Consider the following 27,406-nt stretch of genomic DNA (forward strand, 5'->3'; position numbering starts at 1 on the left):
TTGGCAATTCTCTTCCCATGAAAAATACACAAAGGGAAGAGACAAAAATATTGGAAATTCACTGTACAGGTATACTTTGCTGAATATCAAACAAATTTACATAATAAAAAAGGACAGTAGATTAGCCACTTGAGCCCTATACATTACATGCAGTTAAATCTTACCTGAAAGCTACATCGTCACTGGCAAACACAAGACTATTCTCAGTTGCTAATCTAAAATACAAACTGGAAGTCACTAGCTTCGCCTAGAGAGGAAGAACTCGTAATCAGGATGTCTATTTACAGACATCTCACTCCCCTTGTTTACAACAGCTTTTGACATGAGAGATGCTGCCTCCTCCAGCGTTTTTAACTGCTCCTTCAAGATTCTGCTCGGAAATCCTGTTGTCTGGCTGGCTGCAATGTGCCGCAGCTGGAACCAACATTCATTCTGCTCAGGAGACAAACATTACATAGCAAGGAAAAAAGAGTCAGTGGCGGTAGTTGACGCCTTCTTTTGGTGCATCTGAAATTATTGAAGGAAAAAAGAGTACACAAACAACCACAAATATCTTAAACACTCTGTATAAACCATTTTGTTTATATTTTGGCATATACCAAAACACCAAGGAGTTGGAGTTAGCCCCTCTTACCATTCTCCACATTTTCAAGGAAAGCTTTATTCAAAAGAAAAAGGAACCAAATAATCTACATTAGTTTTCTCTAACCAAATTCCATAGTCAATTACCAAGCAAACGCTTTATTCAAAAGCACACGTTGCTGACTCTCTTAACCAACCATTCCAGAAAGGAAGAGTAACCATTCACCATTATACCAAGCAATAATGTTTTGTACAACATCCTCACCATGCTCTCCCATCCCTATCCAATCGACAATCAATATATGATGTTCATGTTTTTTTTATTTCTCCTTTATTCCCACCAGAGGTTTTGTTGCATCTTAATCTTTCCACAACTTGATTTCTATATTTGCAGATATAAAATCCTTCAATAGTGATTTCATTGTCCATTCCACAGTCCTTGGTAAAAAGTTTATGCAACCAATTGCAAGTCCAAAACAAGTAGTATAAGGAACTTGCTCATCTTTTATGAGATGTTTACTATTTAAAGTGTAAACAATAAAGCATTAGCACCTGTTCTATGTTTTACATTAACTCAAAAACTAAAACATAGTATTCCTCACAAAGCATTGAAACAAAAGCAAAAATAAAAATCAATAGAAAGTTTAGCATTTGTAATTATAGAAAGCCTCTCAAGAAATAAGCAACTAAACTATAATATGAACTATAGAGAGCCTATTATGGAGGAAAGAAAGATTCAAAAAAAAAAAAAAAAAGGCTAGATTACATGAAAGAGGTTTACTTTTGAGTATATCCCCATCCAATCAAAACCACCAACCATAGTAGCAAAGCGATAAAAATATAAAGGCATCAAAGCTAATAATTTTGTTGGTGGCTTGATGCTCATAAAATGCTGTTAAAACAACTAACATTATTCAGAGATTTTAATGACGTAGTTGCCACAAAGAAACCATTTAATGAAATCTAACATTATCTGTTTGTGCCAACTTTCACATTAATGTGGGGCACCTTCACATATTTGATATCCAATTTCTCAGAGTTTTACAAAAGAAAAGCTGCAACTTACCAACAAGAATATTAGACTTTGATTCATGCAACACTAGTTATTTGCATTTTGACACCTTGTTATTGTTCTTCAATTAACAGCAGACAAGGTTAAGGTGCATTGTAAGAAGATCAAGAATAAGATCTCCTTCCAATATATTATTCCACTGTACAGAATTTGTTTACAAGAGTCTGTATATTTGTCTGTATTTATCAAGTAGATCACCATAAAAAATTTGGATAAAAATTATGATAATGAGCATTATCATTAAAGACTCAAGGTGCGCTAAGGCACCAAGGGGTCCTAGAACCTAGGCACAAGCATGCGCCCGAGCGAGGCAAGGCGCAAAAAAAAAAATCCATTAAAAATTAAATTATATAATAAATTTATTAAAAATATTCATAAATTTAATTACAAGAATATTAATTATATATAAAAATATATGTAATATGTTATTCATTTTATTACTTATTTTTACTTATTGCATCACCACTATTGTTAATTAAACTACACATATTAGTGAAAATTATCATTAAAATATATTATATTAATTTTATTTTTAATCAAATATAATATTAAAATAATAATTTTTATTTTTAATGCATTATAATTTCAATTTCCATTATATATTAAGTTTAATAATACCTTACTAAATATACCTTATAATAATTTAAATTGAATTCTATAAATTTATTATTCATTATCTAAAAATTGAATTCTATAAATTTATTATGAACAGTTATTTATCAACTCAACTCAACTCAACTAAGCCTTTATCCCAAAAATTTGGGGTCGGCTATATGGATTCGCTTTCTCCACTCTGAATGATTTTGGGTTAAATCCTCATAAATGTGTAATGCTTCTAGGTCATGTTGTACTACTCTCCTCCAAGTCAATTTAGGTTTACCCCTTTTTTTCTTTCTATCCTCTAACCTAATGTGCTCTACTTGTCTAACTGGAGCCTCCGTATGTCTATGCTTCACATGACCAAACCACCTCAATCTGCCTTCTCTCAACTTATCTTCAATTGGCACCACTCCTACCTTTTCTCTAATACTCTCATTACGGACTTTATCTAGTCTAGTATGGCCACTCATCCACCTTAACATTCTCATCTCTGCAACTCTTATCTTAGATGCATACGACTCTTTCATTGCCGTTCTCATTACCATATAACATAGCCGGTCGTATAGCTGTACGATAAAATTTTCCTTTCAATTTATTGAGAATCTTACGATCACATAAAACTCCCGTGGCACGTCTCCACTTCAACCATCCGGCTTTAATCCTATGACTAACATCCTCCTCACATCCCCCATCTACTTGAAGGACTGAGCCTAGATATTTAAAGTGATTACTTTGAAACAGTACCACTCCATTCAAACTAACTCCTTCCCTATTACCAGTTTGGCCTTCACTGAACTTGCAATGCATGTATTCTGTCTTCGTTCTACTTAACTTAAAACCCTTTGACTCTAGAGTACTTCTCCAAAGTTCTAGCTTTCTATTGACTCCTTCTCGTGTCTCATCTATCAGAACAATATCATCCGCAAACATCATGCACCAAGGAATACTCTCTTGTATATGTTTCGTCAGTTCATCTAACACTAATGTAAAAAGGTAAGGGCTTATGGCTGATCCTTGGTGTAATCCAATTGAAATCAGAAAATCTCTTGTGTCCCCTCCCACTGTGCGCACAATAGTAGTTGCTCCTTCATACATATCTTTCAATACTTGTATGTACCTAATAGATACCCTCTTTTGTTCTAACACATTCCATAAGACCTCTCTTAGAACACTATCATAAGCCTTCTCCAAATCAATAAAAACCATGTGTAATATTCCACTTACGAGAAATATAATGTTAAAAAAAAAAACTACAAACAGAAAAACATTAATAAAATAAATTAGCTCTAAATTAAGTTTAGTCCAATAACCATCAATCCATTACCACTATCAGCTCATTACCATCACAAGCCTTAGTAAACATTATAGTTCCAACCAATAAAAGACCAACCCGCCATTGAGAGCAGCATCCAGTCATTCTCTACAATTTTTAAGTTGACCCGACCTCACTAGGGCATGCGCTTAGGAGCGCCTAGCACCTTGGTGTGCCTGGCGACGCCTACGTGGGGCTCAATGAGGTCATGCGCCTTTGCCACTCTAAGGCGCTACCCTTCGCTCCCAGTGCACCTTGCAACTCAGAGGCGCGCCTTTAGTGACACTGATAACTAGATGTTGTTCTACTGCCCAATGCATTGCTTAGACTAGTATTTCCAACAACAAACCAAATGCAACTAGTATACCACATTATATTCGAACATAGGCAAAATCAATATATGTTTAGACAAAACCAACTTGGGCACTTTAGCCAATGAAAAGGTGCCAAGAAGTCCTATACCATACGTCATTGTCACATTATTAAATGCACCCAACCTAAGCACTAATCATCTCACTGTAGATCTAAAATTTGTTGCACCTAACCTCAAGCACCATTGGGCACAATGGAGACTCAAGATAAGCAACTAGGGGTGTGCACAGTTGCTAGGGTCCCAAACAGAAAAAGAATTGTTATTATAGGAATCAAACCAAACTTATTTTACTATTTTGGTTTGATTTTGATTTTTCATCAAGAACCGAACAAAAAACATACCAAAACCAAATTAAAGAACCAATTTTATACATATATTTTTATGATTTTTTAGATATATTATATAGTTTCAGTAATATATATATATATATATATATATATATAGATAACCTAATTTAAACTTTTGTTCCTTTTAATTATCAATGCATTATATCACCTTATCATTATAAATTATATGACTAAATTAACTTTCAGTTATATAACATATTCTCTAATCCTTAATTATACACGTATCTTGTTGTTAAATACTATACAATTGAGAAATAGGTACAAATAATATAATAAACTTATTAAGGATTATATATAATATATTTTTATATTAGTATTGTTATTTAGATATTAGTATTATTATTTTTATTGATGTTTTAATAATAATTTTTCTTTCAACTTACTCTCTTTTTCATGTAATGAAATTAATTGTATGAAAATGAAGGTGCCATCATATTTAAGGCTTAGAACTTGGAAGCTTATTGGAGTTTTTAAGAGTGGAAAATGTTGCAATAAATCTTGACTTTATGTTATGCTTGTTGATTTGGTGTTATTTTATATTTGAGATACAAATACAACTTATTATGGATGTTTTACGCTAACTTATATTTTCTATGTGAAGATTGTTAGTTGGATTTTAGTTTTTTTTTTTTTTAATAAGTCTTTACTTTTATGCTATTTTGTGATATTTTATTTTGATATTAGCATTGTTATTTTAATATATATATATATATATATATATATATATATATATATATATATATATATGATTTTTATTTTTATTGGTCTTTTGATGTTGAAAATTTATAACTATTTTTATTTATTCTTTTAAAAGGAACACAAGAATATTATAATTTTGAGCGCAAGAATCGAGAACCGAACTGAAATCAGAATGAGAACCAAAACTAAAATAGAAACCAAATTAGAACTAAAACTATAACCAGAATCGAACCAAAGTTTGGTACCAATTCCGATTCCAAGAAAATGAAAGAACCGAAGTTCAGTTCCGGTTTCAATTCCGGTTCTTGCAAAGAATTGAACCTGAACTGGAACCGCACACCCCATTAGCAACCCACCGTTGGTATGTCAGAAAATAAAGTCAGGGAGATTTTCTAAGGAGAAACAAACTAAAGTCCAACAAACATCTTAAAGTATATACTCGCAGAATCAGATCAGTGTAAAAAAGTTTACCTGCATCTTACAAATACTTGAGACAATTACTTAACTGAAGTTTACTCAAGAAAAAATAGAAATTATCACTACCTGAGCATTGTAACTCTGAAGACCCACAACTGGAGAAACCACACATGCATCCATACTGTGGGAATCAAATTTGGTGCCTCTGCGCACAAAATGGCCAAGTGAATGATAAGTCAAAAATGTGGCTCGAAAGTTGCTATCTGGTATCCTATAAATGGGATACCATGCCACTGAGTACCTGAAAGAAAGATTCCATAAGAAGTCACAACAGAGTTTTTTGAGGTGTTAGTCAAGTGTATACAAGCAAATGAATGAACTGAAACATATTAAGAATAATGTTCTATTTCATTCAATGAAAATAGAAAATTATAACCATTTTCTCACTGACCAAGATCTGGGGTGCAGGTCATATAGGTTCACAGAGACCAAATTAGTTGGGTCGCCATACATTTTATGCTGTGTGGATTCATCACTCCTAACCAGTTCCTGTATCCTGAAATGAACAAAATCAGCAACATGATCAATCTGAAACATAAATCAAATAATCATTCTCAATTAAATTATTGAAGCTCATCTTTTTGCCATAATGTTTGAAATATAATATTACATCAATAATAAATAATCAATCAAAGCACATAATTCCTGTATATTCATTTGCCAAAAATAATGTGTCATACAGATATATAGGTCGATCAAATCAAGGACAGATACAAGGGAGGAGGGGGGGGTGTTGTGGTGAAGGGGGAGGGGGTGAGGGGCAGTTGGGCCACTCACTCCCATTGAAAAAAAAATTTATTAGTATATTTATTATTTTAAATTGCCCCCACATTACACTATATTTTAAAATTTCTTTATTATATTTTTGAATAATTAAGTTGATAAAAAAAAATAGAATTTCCTATAGTTTTATAATAGTTTGAAGTTCATAAAAATATAAATAAAATATCAATAGTTGCTTTACAATTTTTTCTTTCCCAAGACACCATCTTATACTCTTTTACTCTCTCTCTCTCTCTCTCTCTCTTTATTGTTTATATTTTCAACTATCTTCTTTTTACCTCTTTCACTCTCTTTCATGTTGGCATAATCATAGACAAGACATTGAAAGATGCTGTAATAGCTTTGAAAAGAGTAAGAGATAGAATTATACTAGTAAAGCTAGTACTAGAAGGAGAAACAATAAATGTAGTTAGTGCTTATGCCCCACAAATAGAACTAGATAGTGAGAGTAAACAAAGGTTTTTGAAAGATATGGATGATTTAATGCAAAGCATACCGAATGAAGAGAATGTTTTCATTGGTGGAGATTTGAATGGATATGTAGGAAGTGATAGGCAAGGTTATGAAAATGTTCATGGAGGTTTTGGTTTTAGCGGTCAAAATGAGAAGGGAAAAAGCATCCTGGATTTTGTTATGGCATACGACCTAATAATAGCAAATACCTACTTTATAAAAAGAGAATCACATTTAGTGACTTTCAAAAGTGGGCAACATAGAAGCCAAATCGACTTCCTCTTAACCAGGAAGACAAATAGAGCTCCATGCATAGTTATTAAAGGCGCACCTCAGGCTCCAGGCTCACTAGGCTCCAGTCCTAGAGCCTCTACAGGAGAAAGGCGAGCAACATTCACCAAGCCCTCGCCTTATGCGCCTAGGCGTGCGCCTTGTTCCAAGCGCAAGGCTAGAAAGGCGCGCCTTTTTTATTTCTACATTCGACGAGTTCTTCCATTGACAAAAAGCACTACCACCCAACTCGAAATTTATTGATCTAGAAGTTTTCAAAATTAGTATCGTTGGTGATAACTAGTCACCAAAATCTCATCAAACTAACATACTCAGGATTACAAACTTTTCATATTTTCATTTTCAACACTACCACTCATTATTTTTTTCAAAAAAAAAAGTTAATACTCCTTTAGTTCTTAAAGGTGATGAAAATGATGAAAATATTGATTTTGAAGATGAATATTAAGAGGATGAAGGTATAGAAAAATATAAAGAATATATAGTTACTTTATAATTTCTTAACTTTAGTTATGAAAGATTAAAAGACTATTAAAATTTTAATAATTTAGTACTTGAATGCTTATTTGTTATTACTTTTAGTTTAATGTTATTTGAAGTTTGATGGAATATTCTTTTTTTTTTTTTTGCGCCTCATCTCACTCAGGCGTGCGCCTTCGCCTTGCGCCTTGCACCTAGGCTCCAGGACCCCTCGGCACCTTAGTGTGCCTTGAGCCTTTAATAACTATGGCTCTATGCAAGGATTGCAAAGTCATTCCAGGAGAGACTTTAACAAGTCAACATCGGTTAGTGGTCTTGGATGTCAAGTTTAGGAACAATTCAAGTAAGGTCAGAAGAAATAGTGTAGCTCAAATAAAGTGGTGGGAGTTCAAAGTAGTAAAGCAATTGAAGTTCAAAAATGAGCTTGTCGAGTTCAAAGCATGGAAGCTGGATATGGAGGCCAATGATATGTGGATACAGATGGCATCAAAAATTAAAGAAGTAGTTAGAAAAGTACTTGGAGAGTCTAAAGGACATGGACCACCCTCAAAAGAGAGAGAGTGGTGAAATGAGGAAGTACAAAAGGTAGTGAAAAGAAAAAGGGAATGGTATAAGAAATTATCTAAATATGATAATAATGAGGTATATAAACAGTATAAGATAGCAAAGAAAGAGGCAAAAAAGCCAGTTAGTCAAGCAAGAGCACAGGCCTTTGTAAAGTTATATGAGAAACTTGGAACTAAAGAAGGAGAGAAAGATATTTATAGATTAGCAAGGAGGAGAGAGGAAATGTCAAGACCTTAATCAAGTTAGGTGCATTAAGGATAAAGAAGGAAAAGTGTTGGTGAAAGATGAGGATATTAAAGAAAGATTGAGAAATTATTTTAATGATCTCTTTAATAATAGTCAAAATGGTAATAACGTGAATATAAACTATAGAATAATAGAAAATAATGTGAATTATACTAGAAGGATTAGATCTTTAGAAGTAAATGAAGCACTTAAGAGAATGAAAGTGGGTAAAGCCTGTGAACCGGATGGAATACCAATTGAAGTGTAGAAGTGTTTGAGAGATATGGGAATGGCATGGTTAACTAAATTATTTAATAAGATTCTAAACTCAAAGAAAATGCCTGATGAATAGAGTATTTTAGTACTTATTTTTAAAAACAAGGGAGACATACAGAGTTGCTCAAACTATAGGAGAATTAAACTCATGAGCCATACTATGAAGTTGTGGGAGAGAGTTGTGAAGCATCGACTACGTCATGATACTTCTATCTCTCTCAATCAATTTGACTTCATGCCCAGTCGTTCAACTATGGAAGCGATCTTTCTCATTAGAAACTTAATGGAGAAATATAGAGATGTGAAGAAAGATCTAAACATGATTTTTATTGATTTGGAGAAGGCTAATGATAGCGTTCCAATAGATGTCTTTTAAAATGTGTTAGAACAAAAGAGGGTATCTTTTAAGTACATACAAGTGTTGAAAGATATGTAGAAGGAGTAACTACTATTGTGCGCACAGTAGGAGAGGACACAAGAGATTTTCCGATCTCAATTGGATTACACCAAGAATCAGCTATAAGCCCTTACCTTTTTACATTAATTTTAGATGAATTGACGAAACATATACAAGAGAGTATTCCTTGGTGCATGATGTTTGCGGATGATATTATTCTGATAGATGAGAAGCGAGAAGTCAATAGAAAGCTAGAGCTTTGGAGAAGTACTCTAGAGTCAAAGGGCTTTAAGTAGAACGAAGACAGAATACATGCATTGCAAGTTTAGTGAAGGCCAAACTGGTGATAGGGAAGGAGTTAGTTTGGATGGGGTGGTACTATCCCAAAGTAATCACTTTAAATATCTTGTCTCAGACCTTCAAGTAGATGGGGGATGTGAGGAGGATGTTAGTCATAGGATTAAAGCCGGATGGTTGAAGTGGAGACGTGCCACGGGAGTTTTATGTGATCGCAAGATTCCCAATAAGTTGAAAGGAAAATTTTACCGTGCAGCCATACAACCGGCTATGTTATATGGTAATGAGTGTTGGGCACTGAAGGAGTCGTATGCGTCTAAGATAAGAGTTGCAGAAATGAAAATGTTAAGGTAGATGAGTGGTCATACTAGACTAGATAAAGTTCGTAATAAGAGTATTAGAGAAAAGGTAGGAGTGGTGCCAATTGAGGATAAGTTGAGAGAAGGGAGATTGAGGTAGTTTGGTCATGTGAAGCGTAGACATACGGAGGCTCCAGTTAGACAAGTAGAGCACATTAGGTTAGAGAATAGAAAGAAAAAAAGGGGTAGACCTAAATTGACTTGGAGAAAAGTAGTACAATATAACCTAGAAGCATTACACATTTCTAAGGATTTAACCCAAAATCATTTAGAGTGGAGAAAGCGAATCCATATAGCCGACCCAAATTTTTGGGATAAAGGTTTAGTTGAGTTGAGTTGTACTCTTTTTCATGTTGGAAGTCTAAAACAACTAACTCTTCCACCAAAAGTTTCCTCTTCAAGCTTCCTCATCTTTCTTCATCTCTCAAGTAAAAACAAACTCATAATTCACATTTCAAATACAGAGAGAAATTTGTCAATCAATCATCCTTACGAAATAATCTCTCATAGGTTAGTTTTCATCTTTTCATCTGTATTTTTCCTTTTAATTTTGTTTTAATTCTCTCATATTTAGTTTTAGTTTGCAAATGTTAACTCTCTAAATGTGTAAATTTATTTTCTTTTGTATGTCTTTTATTTGCCAAATTCCCCAAATTTTTTATATATACTCATTTATAATTCATACTATTTTATTTTTAACTTTTATTATTTAGATTGTTAGATGAATGTTGCTATGAAAATGAAAAAATTATAATAGTGATGAAAATGGAAAAAATTATTCAACGCTATCAAAATATGAAAATTCGTAGGGAACAATTATGAAATAAAAAATAATTTTGTCTATTTAGTTAACTGATTATTTTGATGCTTTATATATGTTTGTATACTTTTATTTGTCCCCATAGAAGAAAAATCCTGGATCCGTCCCTGGATCAAATAAGCCAAGACCATTGGTGTATGAAATTTAACTAGAATCAATTCACAAAATTATTCAAATCAGTGTTCACAGAATTGACCCACACACACGCATACATATTGCATGAAAATAATAATTATAATAATAACAACAACAACAATGACATGGTACTACTATGTTTTCTTTCATCTTTAAAGATCACAAACATTTTATTTTTATGATTACTGGAACCACATTTCATGTTTTTAAAAGCAAGTAGATTGAAATGGTGACAAGATTGATGATTTAAAAATCAAATATCCAATAATCAAGCAACAGAAAGTCACTAATGCATCACAAAAGTGAAGAGAAGCTAATCAATATTAAAGAGAGAGAGACAAGGAATCATTGTAATTATTATCAAACATGTAGATATTAGATAACAATACGTTTTAAGTTTGACTGAGAGTGGAAATGATGCTTACTTCTCATATAATGGAAGTCTTCGCTGAGGTTGATCTGATTCAAAGTACTCAAAAAGCAGCTCTATATCGCTAGGCCATGTCATGTCAACAGATTCAGATGCATCTCTTGTGCGACGCTGAGGAACTAGTAAAGAAAATATTGGAAGCTGACCAATATTACAGTTGTCTGATGATTCACTAATTTCACATGTCTGTACGAGACCAGGTGAAGGAACCTTGTCGCTATTCCTCATGTGTTGACTTGCATGGCTTTTGAACAGTTGAACTGCTGATAAATAAGGGACAAAATAGGCATAAAATGTCAAATGATCAAAACCCAGTCTCCTTGAGTTGTAATCTTCAGCTTTTATTTCTAACCCATAGCTCCCATGTTTTTCATACCACTGCCAGAGGCATCCCAATGAAATATTAGGGGTCTCATGCCTACATAGTACCACATCAACAAGCTGGTCCTGGAAGCAGGTCTGACAGCATAACAAACTAGGTGATTGACAAATAACTGGAGAAGAAAAATGAAGAACTCTTTCAAACTCAGCAATTGGGCCACCAATGGCCATATGAACATCCTCAGCTACCAGCTGTATCCTACAGGCATCAGACACTGCTTGTGCTATCTTCTTTGATTCAACTTCAGAAACTGAGTAATTCTGATCTTTGGGTTTACTAATTAAACAGTTGGATGTAACAAGGTTGTTTTTGTGCTCAACCATGAAAGCATTCAGATTTTTTAAATTCTGAATGGTGTTATCTTCATGAGAAAACCAAGAAGCATTTCCAGAACCCTTGTCCACTCCCAAAGTCAACGAGGAAACAAGATCTTGAGAATTGGAAATGACTTTCTCTTCAACAGTGTCTCTCAAAGTCCAGTCTTCTGCTGGCCCATCAAAATGATCCAATGATGAACTACTAATTGTGGTCAACCCAGGAACTTTTACCCCAATAGGTATCCATTTCTGCAGAGTAGATATAGAACTATGGTTCTTTTTACTGCCTTCTAGGGTAACTTCATTTTCTACTTGGGAAACTTTACCACCTAAAAGATGAGGAAGGTAAATTGGAGGATGCACTTCACTCAATTTTTGGTCCAAGAAATTGCATGACTTTGGCATTGAGTTATCCTTACTCTCTGTACGGTAATTTTTTATATCAGAAACAGAATTGCAAGTACCTACAGGTGGCTTTATTCCATTTGGAAAAATTGGCGAGATGTCTGATTCAAAATTCACACATTCAACTCTGTTGTTATAGGACCTAGCTTGCAGACAAGCATTCTGAGTATGGCCTTTCGAAATGCTTTTCACTCCTTTTTTATCAACAACTCGAGCTGGGATATCCAATATTTCATTCTTGTGCATGTTAGCCTTTCCACAAGAATTTAAGCTAGCCTTGCTAGAATGAGGACTCCTTCCATTATAACAGTTGTATTCTTGTTTGGAACCTGGACGATTTTTTCTTTTCAACTTCTTAGAAGCTTTGCGTTTTGGCTGCTTTTTATCTTCAGGTCCGGATGACGTGCACACTGCAGGAACATTACAATTTCTCTTAAGCAGAGGAGGCCCTTTCAGAGCAACATCGAACTGTGAGCACATGGGAACATTCTTGAACTCACAGTTGCAAACATCTACATCATTCCTCTCAACCTTTAGCCAGATGGAACGGTTGCTCTCCTTCCCTGTCTGGCCATCTCCAAATTTGTAGACAGTGGAACTCCTAGGCATGGTTTTTATGTGCTTACCTTTTTGGCCTGGCACAAGAAATTGCACATTACTGCCGCTAATATTCTGAATACCATGCTTTGTCTCTTTCGTGTGGTCATACATATCTACAGCACCATCTAATAAGCACTTCATAGAATTGATGCCCAGTGATTCCACAAAACAAACTCTGCCACTTCCTTTATCAAATGGTTTTACATCATGATTGGCATTAATACCATCATCACCATATGAGCCAACAGAAACAGAGTCCAATACTAGAGATTCAGGAATATTTGAGAAACTTTTGGAATGCATATCACCATCACAATTGATCTGAATATGAGCCTCTGTCATTCTGCCATCAAGGACGGAAAATTCATAATCTTTCTCCTGAATCCCAATATCCGAATTAATCACTTGATGTTCCATAGAAGATATAGTAGTTTCCACCATATCAAACTCATCACTGTTGAACATGATTGACTTTGGAGCCCCAGAACAGTTAATGCTATCTTCTGACAATGAAACTTCGGGTAAGGTTTCATATGATGATAATCCATCACCACGATCATTATAACTACAGGTTTCAGAGGTGGAACGATCATAGGCATAATCGGATAAAACTTCCAGTTCAGTTAATCCACAGTGACTGGATACTTTCTTATTCTGCTTTCCTTTCCTTCTTGTTTTCTTTCTGAAACTTTTCTTTGCCTTTTGCACTCTGGAACTATCAATAAACACAAAAGATGAATTATTACCATTACATTCTTTTGGGATCAAATCATAGGAATCACTGCAAGTGAAAAAACTCTTGCTGGAAGAATAATCAGAGAATTCATTTGATCTAGTCACTTTATTTTCCAGGCCCTTCTTTTGAGATTGATGCTGCACGCTGGATCCAGGAAGGCTTCTGGTTGTATGAGACCTGATGGAATAAGGAAGGTTAGATTGAGGCCCTTTCCGTACCTTGCTTTCATCACCACTAAATGTGTTGACAGATGGTGGGGAAGCCAGATGCAGACCTCCCATATTCAGCTGAGCTCAAAATACCAATTTTTTCAGTTTATCTAAACATCTAATTGGCAGTATGGCAACCCTCCAACTTCCATCAGATTCTCTTATAAGTAATGCAAGGATAGCGCATCTGATAGAAGCAACGGTCACAATATCCAAATCAAAAACTTATGCCAACTGAAAATGATATGGTAGAAACATATAACATAAATTGATGTCAATAAAAATTATAAACTTCACAATGATGATGCAGGCGTTAAATTTTCATCATAAGAAAAATTTTTCACAGGATCATGTTTACATAAAATCAAGATCCACTATCTACTGTGAAGAAAGTAGAACAGCTAATTCCTCATATGAACACAAGTTTGAGAAGCTAGAAAGATCTCATCAAAGATGACCAGCAAGAATCTTTTTCTGGAAAATCAATGATGTCCATGATTTGAGGTTATCTATGTGAAGAAGGGGTTAACAAGTCCAATGAGAGAATGCCAAAGATTGCAAAGGAAAAGAATGAGAAAGAAATTAAGTGCAAACATGCTGGAGGAGAAAATGAGAGTGATGCACTGCCCATATCAAGTATTGATATATAATTACTGAATTGCAGACAACAGGATTTAAGTTCTAATAACATCCTCTTTTTTCCCTTTCCCAAAATCATGCTAAAACACGAAAATACTTCAACCATCAAGTGCAAATGAGAAACATGTGAATATGAGAAGGGAATTTGGAGGCCATTTCCATTTAATTACTAGTTTTATATTTCCCCCCAATGGGACTTTCTTTTCCCTCCAATTTTCATCATATTTTGATCTACTCCCTAACACTGATCGTTTACAATAGTCCTCCAAAAGACATTATCAAGGTCTACCTATCTTTAAGCTACTCAAACAACTTAAAGACTCTAACCTGCCCCTCCTGGAAAAGGAAGTTAACAGCACTCAGCTACAAGGCATTGTCATCCTTTTATCTGACTGAATTGTCAAGGGCCGAATGTAAACAATGTTCTAGAAAGTCAATTACTATATTATTTCTCTGTATATTCTGTATTCTGTATTCCTATTTAGAATTTCTTATTTAGGATTTCTTCCTAATTAGTAGAACACAATTATAGAAATCAATTGTATATATATACCTATGTACAGATTAATTGAAATTAAGGAGAATCATTTTTTTTTCTACATGGTATCAGAGCAGGTCATCTATCTAGGGTGACTATTTATTCTCACCACCCAGCTCAGGGAAGACCTTGGCCGCCGACCGGCGGTTTCAACTCCGATCAACATCGCCGGCGTCGCCTCAACCCCCTCATTCCACCATTGTGCGCTGTTGCCTGATCCAGTACACCATTAAAGGACTTTTGAGGTTTAGATCTCAGATCCTATTTCGGTATTTGCTTGATTTGTGATTTTGGGTTATTTTACTGCTGTAAACACTTTGGATTAGCGTTTCGGTTAGTTTTCTTTGTCTCAACAAATGGCAGACAATAAGATTGTTATTTCTGATGTGATTCCGGTGATGACTAAGATCACAAAACACAAACTTAATGGTTTGAATTACCTGGAGTGGAGTAAGACTGTTAGGGTCTATTTGCGTAGCATTGATAAGGATGATCACCTTACTAAAGATCCACCTACTGATGATACACGACAAACTTGGCTAAGGGAGGATGCTCGGTTGTTTTTGCAGCTTCGGAACTCGATTCACAGTGAGGTAATTAGTTTAATTAATCACTGTGAATTTGTTAAGGAATTGATGGATTACTTAGATTTTCTATATTCTGGTAAAGGAAATATCTCCCGTATTTATGATGTTTGTAAGGCATTCTACCGTGCTGAGAAAGAGGATAAGTTTCTCACGGCTTATTTTATGGATTTTAAACGGTATATGAGGAACTTAATGTATTGTTGCCTTTTAGTCCTGATGTGAAAGTTCAGCAGACCCAACGGGAGCAACTGGCTGTTATGAGTTTTCTTGCAGGCCTTCCTTCAGAGTATGAGACTGCTAAATCTCAGATTCTCTCCAGTTCTGAGATTTCCTCTTTGCATGAAACGTTCACACGGGTCCTTCGTATAAAGAGTACCCAATCTTCACAGTCTGCCAATAGTGCTCTTATTAGCCGTAATCCAAATGGACAACAGGAAAATAGAAGAGGAAGTAGAGAAGAAATTACAAGCAACAGAAGTAATCAGCATAATGGAGAGACTAGTTCTAATCAGGACTCAAGATGAGTCATTTGTTATTATTGCCATGAGCCTGGCCATACAAAATATAATTGTCTGCAACTTCAGAGGAAAAATCAACGATCACAGATGGCAAATATGACAGCAGAGGATTCTGCAGTATCTTCCTCTGAGAAAACTGTTTTGGTATATGCAGAGGATTTTGCACAGTTTTCCCAGTATCAGGCATCTCTAAAACCTACCAGTTCCCATGTCACTGTAATCGCTGAGTCAGGTAAATCCACTACATAACTTGTGTCTTCCTCATCCAAATGGGTTATTGATTATGGTGCGACAGATCACATGACAGGTAATTCTAGTCTTCTATCTGCTTTTTAGTCTAATCTCACTTCCTCTACTGTTACTTTAGCTGATGGTTCTACTTCTTGTGTCATGGGTTCTAGAACTGCAAACCCGACTTCGTTAATTTCTTTGTCATCTGTTTTGTGTCTACCAAAATTCTCTTTTAATCTACTTTCTATTAGTAAACTTACTCATACCTTAAATTATTCTATTTTCTTTTTTCCTGACCAGTGTTTGTTTCAGGATCTTACGATGAAGCAGATTATTGGTAGAAGACGTGAGTCAGGAGGTCTCTATATTCTGAAAAATCATGTACCACAATCGCTTGTTTGCTCCAGTACCTTAACACCTCTTGGAGCTCATTATAGATTGGGCCATCCTTCTTTGTCTACCATGAAGAAGCTGTGTCTTCAGTTTCAGTCTTTATCAGTACTAGAAAGTGAGTCGTGTCAGTTTGCAAAACATCATCGTTTGCCTTATGTGCCTAGAGTCAATAAACGGGCTTCATTCCCTTTTGAGTTAGTTCATTCTGATATTTGGGGTCCTTGTTCTGTTACTTCTAAAACTGGATTTCGTTATTTTGTTACTTTTATTGATGATTACTCTCGTGTTACCTGGTTATATTTAATGAAGAATTGTTCTGAGTTGTTTTCTATCTTTTGTGCCTTTTGTAATGAAATCAAAACTCAATTTAATATTTCTGTGCGCATATTAAGAAGTGACAATGCCAAAGAATACTTTTCAGCACAATTTCAGTCTTATATAACACAAAATGACATTCTTCATCAGTCTTCCTGTGTGGATACCACATCCCAAAATGGCGTAGATGAAAGAAAAAATCGGTATCTTCTTAAGATAACTCGTGCTCTTCTTTTTCAGATGAAAGTTCCTAAATACTTTTGGGTGGATGCAGTTTCTACGGCATATTTTTTTATCAATCGTATGCCGTCTTCTGTCCTTAAAATGGATATTCCTTATACTGCTTTGTTTCCTACAAAATCTTTGTTCCCTGTGGAACCTCGTATTTTTTGTTGTACCTGTTTTGTGCGTGATGTTCGTCCACAGGTTACTAAATTGGATCCAAAGTCTCTCAAATATGCCTTCCTTGGGTACTCACAGCTCCAAAAAGGATACAGTTGTTTCTCTCCTACTCTTAATCGTTATCTTGTTTCTGCAAATATCACATTTTTTGAGTCCACTCCATTTTTTCCTCAATCATTACATATGAGAGTCAGGGGGAAGAGGATGATCTCTTAATATACACTATCTAACCAATTTCTAGTCCTCTCCCACAGCCTGGTCCTTCTATCTCTAGACCTACTCGACCTCCCGTTGTTCATGTTTATTCCAGGAGATTGGAGATTCCTGACTCAGATCCTCCACCAGCTACTTCGTTAGGAGATCCTGTAACTCAGACTGATCATGATTCTGATTTAGACTTACCCATTGCTCTTCGTAAAGGTAAACGTTCATGTATTTACCCTATCTCTTCTTTTGTTTCTTATAATCAATTGTCTTCTTATTCTAGGTATTTTGTTACTTCTTTAGACTCTGTTCCTATCCCTAATACTATTGGTGAGGCACTGTCTCATCCTCGCTGGTGTAATGCTATGAAAGAGAAAATGGAGGCTTTAGATGTTAATGGTACATGGGAACTGTTGCCTTTGCCCACTGGTAAGAAATCTATTGATTGCAAATAGGTATTTACAGTAAAGGTAAATCCTGATGGTTCTGTGGCTAGGTTAAAAGCACGCCTTATAGCAAAAGGATATGCTCAGACATATGGGATTGATTACTCTGACACTTTTTCTCCTGTAGCTAAACTTACTTCTATTCGCTTGTTTATCTCTTTAGCAGTTACATATGATTGGCCCCTGCACCAATTGGATATCAAGAATGTTTTCCTTTATTGTGATCTTCAAGAGGAGGTGTATATAGAGCAACTACCTGGGTTTGTTGCTCAGGGGGAGTTGAGTAAAGTTTGTAGGCTTCACAAGTCTCTTTATGGCTTAAAACAAAGTCCTAGGGCCTGGTTTGGGAGATTCAGTGAAGCAGTACAGGAATTTGATATGCAAAAGAGTAAGTGTGATCACTCGGTATTTTATAGGCAATCTGAGACTGGTCTAATTCTCCTGGTAGTCTATGTGGATGACATTGTCATCACTGAGAGTGACTCTGCAGGTATTTCATCTCTTAAAACCTTCCTCCAAACTCAGTTTCAGACCAAAGACTTGGAATTGTTAAAGTATTTCTTGGGTATTTAAGTTATGAGAAGTAAGAAGGATATTTTATTGTCTCAAAGAAAATATGTCATCAATCTATTGACAAAGACAGGAAAATTAGGTGCTAAGCCTTGTAGTATACCAATGACTCCAAATTTACAACTGTTAGAAGGGAATAGTAAGTTGTTTGAAGATCCAGAGAGGTACAGGAGATTGCTAGGAAAATTGAACTACCTTACAGTCACTCGTCCTGACATTGCTTATGCCATTAGTGTGGTAAGTCAGTTTATGTCTTCCCCAACTGTTGCTCATTTGGAAGCCTTAGGACAAATCTTGTGTTATCTGAAGGGCGCTCCAGGAAGAGGTTTGTTATATGGTAATCATGGGCATTTAAATGTTGAATGTTTTTCAGATGCCGACTGGGCTGGATCTAAGGTTGACAGGAGGTCAATTACTGGATATTGTGTTTTTGTTGGAGGAAATTTGGTGTCTTGGAGAAGCAAGAAGCAGAGTGTAGTTTCTCGATCTAGTGCTAAATTCGAATACAGAGCCATGTCACAATCAGTATGTGAGGTAATATGGATGCTTCAATTACTAGATGAGACAGTTTTAAGACCTCCGTGCCTGCGAAATTGTAGTGTGATAATCAAGCTACTCTCCATATTGCTTCTAATCCGGTGTTTCATGAGCGGACCAAACATATTGTGATTGATTGTCACTTTGTTCGTGAAAAGATTTAACAACAGATCATCTCAACAGGACACATCAAAACTGAAGAGCAGTTAGGAGATATTTTCACAAAAGCTCTGAATGGAGTTAGGATTGACTACATTTGTAACAAGTTGGGCATGATTAACATCTATGCTCCAACTTGAGGAGTGTTATGGAAAGTCAATCACTATATTATTTCTCTGTATATTCTGTATTCTGTATTCCTATTTAGAATTTCTTCCTAATTAGTAGAACACAATTATAGGAATCAATTGTGTATATATACCCATGTACAGATTAATTGAAATTAAGGAGAATCATCTCTTTCTACAAACAACAAGCATCAGGAAGTTGAAAGCTATTGCAATTAGATATGCATCAACACTCATTAACCAAATAAAAGGACACACATCTTGGAATTTCTAACATCATAGCTCTATGGATGTGGGCTCTGTGTGTATGTGTGTGTTGTAGCATCCAATTAATTAGATGTAAAATAACCATTACCCAATGTTCTAAGGTAGTAAGGTTAGGAGCATAAATGTAGTTTTTTAACATTACACATTTGCAATATGCTCCACGAATTAATGACTCCATGCAATCATGTTCTTGAACAACAAAAGTTGTGAAATACCTTCCTGTCACGTGACATACGTTGCTCTATAGTGTTAATTCAGAATTAAGATGGAACTATTTGGCCCACATGAGCTAAAGTGTCAAAAAAAAAAAAAAAAGGTGATGTACCATGTGGATCCAACTAATGAGGAACCCCTCAAAAAAGTGAATACAGTTTGGACAAAATGATTTCAAGAAATATTATCAAGCCCATCTTCAGGCCCCACTTGCCATGTCAGCATCAATAAGCATACAATTCAATTCACATGCAGATTAAATAATTCCACTTGGCACCAGCCCTGTGTTATGAGTAAGGAGTAGAGCAGTTAGGAGGTTAGTCCAATAGTTAAATAAGAAGATTCTATTGTACTGGTATATTGTAATTACTCTCCAGTCAATTGTAATTGCAGAGAGCAATTATAGGATCCAAAGAAATATAAATAGGAACTTAATTGTAAAGAGGAGACCATCCAAGATCATTAATAATCAAAGATATCTCTCATCTCTGAAATATTCTCTTTCTCTTCTCATCTACTCTCTTCTATTATCTCATCTACTTCTATTCTTTTCTCATCTATTTCTATCTCTCTCTCCCTATTCCTCTGTTTTAGTAAGTGTGCAGACTAATATGTAACAAATTGGTATCAGAGCTGTTAGATTGGTGGGCAACTACTGAAAATTTTTTCATGGGAGTTGCATCTATGGCAGATTACTCTTCTCAAAATACCAAGTTTCCTGTATTCTTCTCTCTTCTTCTCTCTAATTCTTCTTCTTCTCTGAAACTCCTTCCTTCTTTCCCGCTATTCTTCTTCTTCTTCCTCTTCCTCTTTTGTTCTTACTTTTCTGATCTATCATCTTCCTCCTTTGTTCTCCTTTCTTCTATTTCTCTTCCATTTCCTCTATTCAGATTTCTTTCTATTCTTCCTTCTTTCTTGAATTCTTGAATCAATTTTGTCTCTTCTATCAATTTCTGGTTCTTTCTTTTGTTTCTTTTCTTTAATTTTTCACTTTCTGCATTTCAAGAAACATGTTTCTTGAAATTCTTGGAATTTCTAGAAACCTATTTCTTCCTCCACCTTTTCCCTAATTTCTTCTCTTTATTCTTTCTTGAAATTCTTGAAATCCTTGTTTCTGTATCAACTTTTCTTCCCCAGTCCCTACAATTTTTCTTCTCTAAGAAATAAAATTTTCCAACATTCTACTCAGCCTTCTACAAGATGATCATGGAAGACCATCATTGGGAACAGAAATTACTTGATAGGATTATGGAAGTTGTTGAAAGTGGATTAAAAAGGCAGGAAGAATTGTTATTACAAAAATGAGAGAAATATGAGAAGTCGCTTCAAGAGAAAATTGACAAAGTGGTGGAAGCAATTCAAGTGGTAAAGGAGAATGTTGTAGTCTTTAATAATGAGGATCCACTTCTTGAAAATTCAAGTGAAGAACAAGATGTCTTTGATGAAACTTCCAATAAGAAAGACAAGTGTATTGAGATGGAGAAAGATCAGGATTTTTTTTTTATTTGTCTGGTGCAATAGAGGAATATGAGGAGGAGAAGGATAAAGATGGTGATGATAGGAAACTAGAGTTGACAATGGGGAATGCATAAGCTAAGCCTGAAATTCTTGTTGCACAAACTTTTGGGGATGTTCCTGAAAACAAGAAAGATAAAGAAACTACAAAAAATGTGGTTACAGTAAGCAAGTGGCAGAATTTTAGGAGCCAAGATGGTGAGTTCAGCTGTTGTAATCCTATAAGTCACATAGAAGATGAATGGGAAATATCAAGAAAGGAAAGGAAGAAAGTTCAGCCATCAAATGGTATTATGATCTTCCAGGAATAAGCATGGAAAATTTGGAGAAGAAAGGAAAAAAAAAAATAATTCTTTGTCGATTAACAGTTCATACTATCACCTACAACTTTTAGCCAATTCTAGGAGACATTTCAGCTGAAGCACATAATGGAAGTTAACATTTGGTATTCCAAAATTTAGGGAATTAACCGGCCAGCAAAAGAAACTATGTGGGATTATCACATTCTGTCAGCTGATGAGAAGGCAGCACCTAAAATTCATTTCAATTTCCAACATTTTCTTCATTCTTGAGGACAAGAATGATGTCAAGGAGTAGGGAATGTTATGAGTAAGTAGTAGAGCAGTTAGGAGGTTAGTCCAGTAGTTAAACAGGAAGATTCTATTGTACTAGTATATTGTAATTACTCTCCAGTCAATTGTAATTGTAGAGAGCAGTTATAGGATCCAAAGAAGTATAAATAGGAACTTAATTGTAAAGAGGAGACTATCCAAGATCATTAATAATCAAAGATATATCTCATCTCGGAAATATTCTCTCTCTTCTTATCTACTCTCTTCTATTTTCTCATCTACTTCTATTCTTTTCTCATCTATTTCTATCTCTCTCTCCCTAATCCTCTGTTTTAGTAAGTGTGCAGACTAATATGTAACACGCCGGTGTTGAGAAGGCATAAATTGTTAACATTTCTTATTCAAGTACTTGATTGAATGAAATTGTTGTTCAAAGATCACAATACAAAAGTGTATAATGTTCAAGGAGAAAACATGGAAAGATGCTAAGGCAGGGCATAAGTAAAAGAAAATATGCTAAAATTGAAGGAGGAAACCTGGAAATATGCTAAGGCGGGGCGTAAGTAAAAGAAAATAAAAGGAAAACAATGAATTAACTGCTATCAACTACTTAACAATTTTATCAAGGACAAGATTTCCTTGAAATACAATTATTTGAATTATTTGTCATTAATGAAGCAATCAGACAAGAAACATGCATGAACCATTCAAAAACCATTACCTTTTATCAAGGATCCTCCAATTAAGACAAGACACTTCACCAATCTAAATAATAAAAAAATGAAAAAATGTTGAGTTGAAAAAGGAATAGAAAAGCAGGAAAAAAAAAGGAAGGAATGAAAAGAAAAGAAAAGAAAAGGTTTATTGTGGTAGTGCAATGCCAATACATGCCTGACAGAATTTATAGAAATTATTTTGTTCTAAAAGTTTCCTTGATGGTTAGCCCTATCCTCACTTTGAAATATTCTAATTCTTACTCTAGATTCTTTGAAGGGCACAATGCATCTTTTGCTGTGCCTGTCCATGTCATAGGGCTATAAACATAAAGGTAATTATGACCTAAATTAGAGTACACAATCAAATTTGAGTTCGCTTAAAAGGTCCAACTTTGGTGTTCTTAAGTAGCAAGCATTCTAAATGTTAATAGATTGCAATCCTCCCACAAAAGCAATAACATGATGCCAGATCCAGTGGTCAATACAAATATGTAATTTTTCATTTGCAGTGAAAAATGTCAAATACTTGGGAAGGGAATATATACAATTTTAGTAAATTGTGGATGCATGAACAGTGTTACAGAAAAAAAAAAAAAAATCCCTAATGTAAGCTGATGGTCATTCCACACACACCACCAACTTGACCAATAAAAATAATGAAAGAAGCATATAAAAGATAATGCCAACTTAAAACCAATTGAATATGCGCCAATATGATAGGTATCAGTTGTATCACTAGGAAAGGCCACTTTTATTCTTCAAATAAGGGCAGAGATACAGGAGTAGAAATGTATAGGCAAATAAGGTTTGCAGCAAGTGCTAGATAGCAAATAAAATGTCATTATAAAAACCAAAGACTAAAACCAGGCACAAAGTAAAAATAATATATGCAAGAATACCATAATAATGAAAATAAGTCCTCAACAGCTGAATTAAATTACAGACAATGAACAAAAATTATAAATAAGATCACAGACCCCAACAAACAAGAAGAGGAATGGATAAGTTGTGGCGGTCACCTATTTCCGTACAAGCACTAAGAAGTATAGAAGGGTGATGGGTGTACTTCAAATCCATTTCACAAGAAACACAAAACAAGTGTGCAATCATTACTTGAAAACAGAAATATACCTAACCAATGCACAGCATGGTCAAAATCTGCACATCTCGCTCTTTCCCTCAAATGCACAGAACTCTTGTCCTCAGCCTCAAATCTTTTTTTCTCTTTTACTTTTTGGTAAAGCAAAAGCTAAAGCTTGTTTACAGTGAAGAAATCTTTTTGGCTTGTCTGGTTGTAGAAAACATTTTCTATTTTCATTTTCCATATTTCCTCTCCGTTGTTTTTCAATTTTCTCATTTTTCATTTTCTATTTCTCTTTGTAAAATCTCAAATTGATAAAATTGAAAATACTAATTATTTGAATGTTGTTATGTAGATAGTTTCACAAAGTCTATTTGGCATTGATTTTAAAGCTGATATTTAGAAAAGCACTTTTTTAAATATATTAATTAGATAGTATTAAAAAATAATTTAAAATTAAATTTGATAAGTTTTAGTCATTAGAACACTAAAATAACAAAACAGCTTCTTTTAAACTGGTTTTTCTACGGCATCTAAAATGGTGCTTTCTCCTTAAAAAGCAGTTTTGGATTGCTTAAATAAAATATTTTTAATATAAATGTTAAAGTTTTAAAAAGAGAGAATAAGGAAAAAGAGAGAAAGAAAAGTACATAAGAACACAAAGGCTACAATTTCATTAACTTCACTCTTAAACAATTACATAATACATAGTCCATATTTATAATGCAAAGCACACAAGACATATTTCATAAATTAAGAAAAAATTCAAACCACCTTGAATTATGGGATTTTCTAAGAATTAAGGAGAAATCTCATTTCATAAATTAAGAAGGAATCTTATTCCTTAAATTAAGAAAATCTCATCAATTCTAACAATAAAGATATACTTTAAATCTAAAAATTATCATGAAAATTATTATAAACTATTTATTATAATATTTCAAAATTAATATCAAATTCATATATTAATAGGTTGTTAGATTGACATTTTTAGTAAAAAAATCATCCAGTCTATATAATATATAAAGAAAATCATAGGAAATTAAAAAATAAAAAAAAGGTGTACTGCCGGGTTTGAAACCCAACAATTAACTCTACTAAATGGATATTATTGTTAACATCTATTAACATACATATTAAAAAAAAACACAATTAAAAGAGAAAAAACTGTTGATGCTGGAGTTTGAACCAAGCACTGAAAATGCTGAAACCAAAATGAAGTGGACAAGGGATGTTTTCCAATTGAAGCCATGCATAGCTAATTTTAAAAGAGAATGTGGAAAACTACTGAAAGCCAGTTTCCAAATACTACTGTAAATTAGGAAAATTTACATAATTCATTTCTAATTTTTCATTCTGAAAACTTTTATAGCCAAACATCAAGCTCTAGTTTTCAGCTTTTTCTTCTAAAAAATAGGCATTTTTTTCCACAACTAAACAAGGCCTTACTATTGTATAAACTAGAAAGAAAACTAAGACACAAAAAAAAATAGAAAAAGAAGAAGAGGCATGAAACACCATGAAAGAAGACCCCTAATTTTCGGCACCAATTATCATTTAAAATCAAGATGAAAGACTCTTGCTCAACCTTATATAACATATAACCATGCATCTAGGGAAAAAAAATACACAATTGTGTCTGCGTATAACACTTGTAAAGAATTTCTTTAATATTGTACAAACAAGAAAGGAAATTAAGACAGAACAAAAAGGAATGAAACATCATTAAATTAGATTCTTAAATTTCTGGCAGAAATTATTGGTTAAATAGCGTATTAGAGATCATTTATGTTCTTTATTGTTCGTTACTCCACACCGCTTCTTTGATACCATCAACCTTCTTGTGCAAGCCCTCAATAAACTATAAAATTAATTTAGACAAAGTTCTGTAAAATACTTCTCATTGATAAGCTATTTGATTCAAAATGAGCAACTTATTGCTTTGCTTGACCATCCTCCCCTAATTCAGTAAACCCTAAATTTCAGTAAATAAACACATCACAATAAACACCAAATCAGAAAATGTTGGTCATTATTCTAGATCTAGTCAGTACTTTCCAACCTTGCCCAACACTTGAAACTTCATTTATGCTCACAAAATAACTAAGAGGTAATAGAGAGATTCCTCATGACAAACTCTATTGTTCCAAAAAAGAAACCATAACTTATTCATTACTATTTGGTAATTCATTACTATATCAAGATTATCTGTTTAAAAATGTCCCAAATTTACCAAAACTGCATTCCCAGGACTTAGAAGGCAATTATTAGAAGAGATATGAATGAACCAAAATATTTGGCAATATTTTGAAGAAAATTGAAATGCAATTTATCAATGATATGAAATGCCATATTAGAAATAACTATCCTCTAGAAAACGCTAAGTCTCCCACCAATTTTTTTTTTTTTGGGGGGTAAGTAATCAGTTCCTAATAAACACAATCAACAACCTTGAACATCATTTTTAAGCTTCGCTTTACCATCACAAATATAGAAAGTATCGGGTAATCAACAAATAGCATTGACAGGTCATAAATTTTATGAGCAACAACCATAAATGATAAGAATGCTTGTCTCTTTTATACCATTTTCATTCGTCCAATATGTTTTGGTTCAAAGTATTTTAAAATTTCTGAATCTGTTCAACGTATCCATTGTTCGAATTATCACCAAAACCTCATAATGCAGTTTCCTTACTTCCTTAAGCTTCAAGGGAAATACCAAACCATTTTGATCTTTTTCAAGAAAATTAAAAACTGGTACCAAAATTGATCTTTTTCAAAAAGATTGAAGCCAATACCTAGGTATTAGTTTTAAATTTCTAAAAAAGAGAAACTAGTTGCAACCAAAACTATCGCCTAAAAACTCTAGAACTAGAACATACCATTCTATGATTCTAACTTGCAAAATTAATCAGCAAAAAAGCAAAAATATCAACTACCAAAAAAATAAGTAAACAATTACAAGAGAATCAGTTAACATACAAGAAAAGAAACAAAAGAATTGAAATGGAAATGGAAATACAACTGTAGAAAACAAGAAAAGATAGAAAAATGATAATCAGCAGCAAAAATCAAAGGAAATTAGGAGTCAGAAGAAAAAGATTAAACTCACCAGAAATCTTGGGGAGTTGGAAAAGTGCTAGCAGTGAAAGAAAACGAAGGAAATTATTAGAAAATATGAAGTAGAAAAGAAAGCAGAAAATCTCTCAAAATCATAAGAAAAAGGTTCCCCAAATTTAGGTGTGAGGTTGAGAAGCATATGACTAACCAACAAGCATCGTTACCGTACAGCTACACTGGTCAAGGATTTTTCCCCTTTTCCGTTTTTTTTATTTAGATTATAGAGAGAGAAAATCCAAAAAATCAACAATCCCTTTTTTTTCTATTTTTCCTCTCCAAAACTTTTATTAAATTTAGATTTAATCATAAATAAAAATGTAAACTTTGTAATTAGCTTCTAAAAATTAAGATTAAATATCATTATTATAATTAAATTCCATTGAGACTAAATTTGAAATTTGAGATTTTATAATCTTAATATAAATTAATATTATTAAGTTAAAATTCATTATCTTAAAAAGAAAAAGTTAATTTTCATTAATATTACAAAATTTATATTTGATGAGGAATAATTTTATTTAAAATAATTATATACTATTTACAATAAAATTAATTTCTTAACTTATTTTTATTATTAAAAATCGGGACAAATAAAGAAAAAGATTTTGAAGCTTAGACACGATGTAGCT

General features: G+C 33.9%; 1 protein-coding gene across 3 annotated transcripts; it reads right to left on the reverse strand.

The window, feature by feature from the left end:
- Nucleotides 1-27,030, reverse strand: LOC110655308 (uncharacterized). Of its 3 annotated transcripts, XM_058138714.1 has the most exons (7): nucleotides 26,926-27,029; nucleotides 26,770-26,796; nucleotides 13,634-13,811; nucleotides 10,971-13,394; nucleotides 5,854-5,958; nucleotides 5,529-5,703; nucleotides 1-432 (listed from the first exon to the last, which is right to left on the reverse strand). In XM_058138714.1, the coding sequence occupies exons 3-7, from the start codon at nucleotides 13,642-13,644 to the stop codon at nucleotides 238-240; spliced, it is 2,910 nt and encodes a 969-aa protein (XP_057994697.1). In that variant the 5' UTR covers nucleotides 13,645-13,811; nucleotides 26,770-26,796; nucleotides 26,926-27,029; the 3' UTR covers nucleotides 1-237. The 3 variants fall into 3 exon arrangements, with proteins under 3 accessions (XP_057994697.1, XP_021667255.2, XP_057994696.1); XM_021811563.2 differs by having other exon boundaries at nucleotides 10,971-13,811; nucleotides 26,926-27,030; XM_058138713.1 differs by lacking the exons at nucleotides 26,770-26,796; nucleotides 26,926-27,029 and adding an exon at nucleotides 22,580-22,623 and having other exon boundaries at nucleotides 10,971-13,811.
- Nucleotides 27,031-27,406: the final 376 nt, after the last annotated feature.

The sequence above is a fragment of the Hevea brasiliensis genome, chromosome 16 (genome assembly GCF_030052815.1).
Source record: "Hevea brasiliensis isolate MT/VB/25A 57/8 chromosome 16, ASM3005281v1, whole genome shotgun sequence".
In the NCBI taxonomy this organism is placed as follows: Eukaryota; Viridiplantae; Streptophyta; class Magnoliopsida; order Malpighiales; family Euphorbiaceae; genus Hevea; species Hevea brasiliensis.